At 45.9% G+C, this 2,702-nt stretch overlaps 2 protein-coding genes across 2 annotated transcripts; both read right to left on the bottom strand.

Moving 5' to 3' along the window:
• Window positions 1-478: 478 nt before the first annotated feature.
• EJ05DRAFT_515654 (uncharacterized protein) lies at window positions 479-1,094 on the bottom strand (the record flags this gene model as incomplete). Its single annotated transcript, XM_033748625.1, has 2 exons — window positions 859-1,094; window positions 479-805 (listed from the first exon to the last, which is right to left on the bottom strand). Exons 1-2 carry the CDS (start codon window positions 1,015-1,017, stop codon window positions 479-481), a joined length of 486 nt encoding a protein of 161 aa, XP_033594881.1. The 5' UTR covers window positions 1,018-1,094.
• A 477-nt stretch (window positions 1,095-1,571) lies between these two features.
• EJ05DRAFT_515655 (uncharacterized protein) lies at window positions 1,572-2,166 on the bottom strand (the record flags this gene model as incomplete). Its single annotated transcript, XM_033748626.1, has 3 exons — window positions 1,572-1,697; window positions 1,750-1,803; window positions 1,864-2,166. The coding sequence occupies 3 exons, from the start codon at window positions 2,164-2,166 to the stop codon at window positions 1,572-1,574; spliced, it is 483 nt and encodes a 160-aa protein (XP_033594882.1).
• Window positions 2,167-2,702: the final 536 nt, after the last annotated feature.

Below are 2,702 nucleotides of genomic sequence, written 5' to 3' on the forward strand. Positions count from 1 at the left end.
ACGAATTTTTCAACGTTCTCCGGTAAGATATACCCAGTGCGAAACTAATGACTCGAGACCGAGAAATTTTCAATTACAATGACCGATACAGGTTTGAAGAACTGCTCCGGATGCACCAGTACTTATTTATAGGCAACACGGCATCTCTGACTCTATTCAAGGAGAACGAGCGCATTTATGACAGACCTGATACTATGCACCTGGAACTTCCATCTAAATCTAGTCTGCTTAAGCTGCCAAGAAAATCATTGACAAGACACGCTCCAGAATCAAACAACCAACAGGCGTCAAGGGATCAACACGTCATCTTGCCAACTTATTAGAGCCTCCATCAACTTCTGCGCCAAACTTGCCCACGGTAACAATTAATCAAGAGTCGTGACCTAAACGTCGTCGCTTGTGCAGGTAGCCATGCGGGGATCTCGCTGGAATTGGTCGCCTTTTTGGAGGCCGTAGGACGTCGATTCCATGATTGTGGTCACTGAGTGTCTGCATAGGGAGGGATGTAAAGTAGGAATAGAAGTCCATCATTGTCGCTACAGTTTTGCAAACTGAAGTCCAGCTCGCTCTGTTGAATGGTGCGATTTTCATCAGCGCCCAGACCCTCAATGGATGCGACTGGAGAAGAGTGTTTCCCACTTGGCGAAGCGTACGGATCATACAAAAGATCAGGTGTGGCTTCAAGAGATCGATCGTTGAGGCTTGATCGATTGGCAGGGTCAAAACCACCGATGACACCTACTGATTGTGATTCTCTCACCGTTTGGAAATCGCAGGGTAGATACACTCGCGTGGGATTTTTATCCTTTTGTAAGAGTGAGTGCGCTGTTCGATAAACTCGCAACTTCAAAAACTCACTTGAGTAGGCCAAGAAGCCTCTTTGTCATGACGATATACATGGATCTCACCATTGTACGCAACTCTACAGTCTATTTCCATACCAGGAAACTGAGCTTGAAGTTGGTAGCATTTCCTAAACAGGGTAAGACGATGGCCATCTAGGACTTTGGCCGACATGGTGTGGGTCGGTCGTTTGCAGTATACAAAGTGGAAACTGATATCTGGGGAGAACAGATAAAACAGAGAAACACAATTATAAGAAGTCGATAGTCCAGATAGTCTTGTTCTGGAGAGGCGGATAACGGATTTTAAATACTAGTAATTACATCTATCTATAATTAAGCCCATCTCTTCATTGGCTAAGTATTTTTGGCATCTATGGTAGTATTTTTAGTGAGTGGGTAGCGGACCGACCCGACACTACCAGCCTTAAACCGGGTTCCAGAAAATACGAATTTAGGCGAAGTATAAGTACGTCAAGGCAACCGCAGGTAACAGAGGAAGAATTTTCCTCTGGAATTTCGTAATCAAGTTACTATGTACCCCCCGGAAATCTACGCGATTTGTCTTGCGTCGTGCTTTACCCTTGTGCTTGCATGGCAAACTTGGCGACATGTCTTCGCTACCATGGGACATTCTAGTCTCATACGCGCTGGCAAGGTCTTTCGATACATGCTTCTATTACACGTCGAAGAGGATCCTCTCATCTTACCTTAATTCATGGCATATTTTTATGTCTTTATGCCGCCGCAAACATAGTCGGTGTCGATGTTCCCGATGTTGCCGCCTCTCGTCTCTTGTTCGTTTTCTTTCCTGCTCTTGCTCATGGGTTTGCAACTTTCCGTATGCTCTACACTCTGCAAAAAATGGATCAGAGTGATAAGCGATTATCTCATCGCTTGCCTTGACCTTATCGGTAGGAAATACTGAAGAGCGTTCGTGCTCGACACTGAAGAACTTGAACTAGACGCATATTAGGCCTGAACGATATAGTCGTGATCAACTATGCGCGTATGTACCTACCACCTTCAGTGCATACTTCTTCTTACCTATGCGAACTTTGAAGACATAGCTGTGGCTTCCTTCGGCTCCTTCAGATCCGTCCAAGCGCGGCGACGAACTGAGAAGCTTTATGAAGTGGATAGCAAGCCCCCCTCTCTTGAACGCTGACAGGTTTGGTCCTTCGCAGGGTGGCAATGGTCTTCTAAGGCTATGTGGAAGTTGCGAGCGCGCCAACAACATATCGTAGCGAATTTTGAGGTCTTCTCGTTTTGAGGTTCTGGAATACAAACAAGCATAGGCGGCAGCACCTAGGCCAACAGGCATGAGGCGTTTCCAGGGATATCTACCACTATAGGACCCCTGTTTTAGTGCATTACTCCAAGGGATGTGCTAAATCCGCCCCAAAAATTCGCCTTGCTCGTGGATAAGATCAGCATCAGCTAGGCGGCAATGTTACCTAGTCATTCTCTCCGTGTGGGGTGCCGACGAACGTACCTTGCATTGTTAGTCTTGACCTAGGACACGATCAGGACAGTATCTTTATAAGACCAGGTGTGAAATTGAATACCGGTCTGGACGAAAGAAAACAAAGAATGGGAACTTGAAAACGGACGTTCCCGCGTCAGTCTCGCATTAGCATTGCACCAAGATGAGAGATTCTCAAGCATGAATTTCATAATTTAATAGGCATATCTCATTTCGTTAGCCGAACACGCAGTCCGAAATTTCACGTGTCTGAGTGTTAAGCAAAGCAAACGTTCCAGCTGCCCTGCAGACTCATGCTGAGGAACTGACAGCCCTGTTCAGATATACCGCGAGGTAAACTAAAGTGCTTCAGGAACTGAACTGTTTGTTTTATA

Source organism: Pseudovirgaria hyperparasitica (genome assembly GCF_010093815.1).
Source record: "Pseudovirgaria hyperparasitica strain CBS 121739 unplaced genomic scaffold EJ05scaffold_70, whole genome shotgun sequence".
Lineage (NCBI taxonomy): Eukaryota > Fungi > Ascomycota > Dothideomycetes > Acrospermales > Acrospermaceae > Pseudovirgaria > Pseudovirgaria hyperparasitica.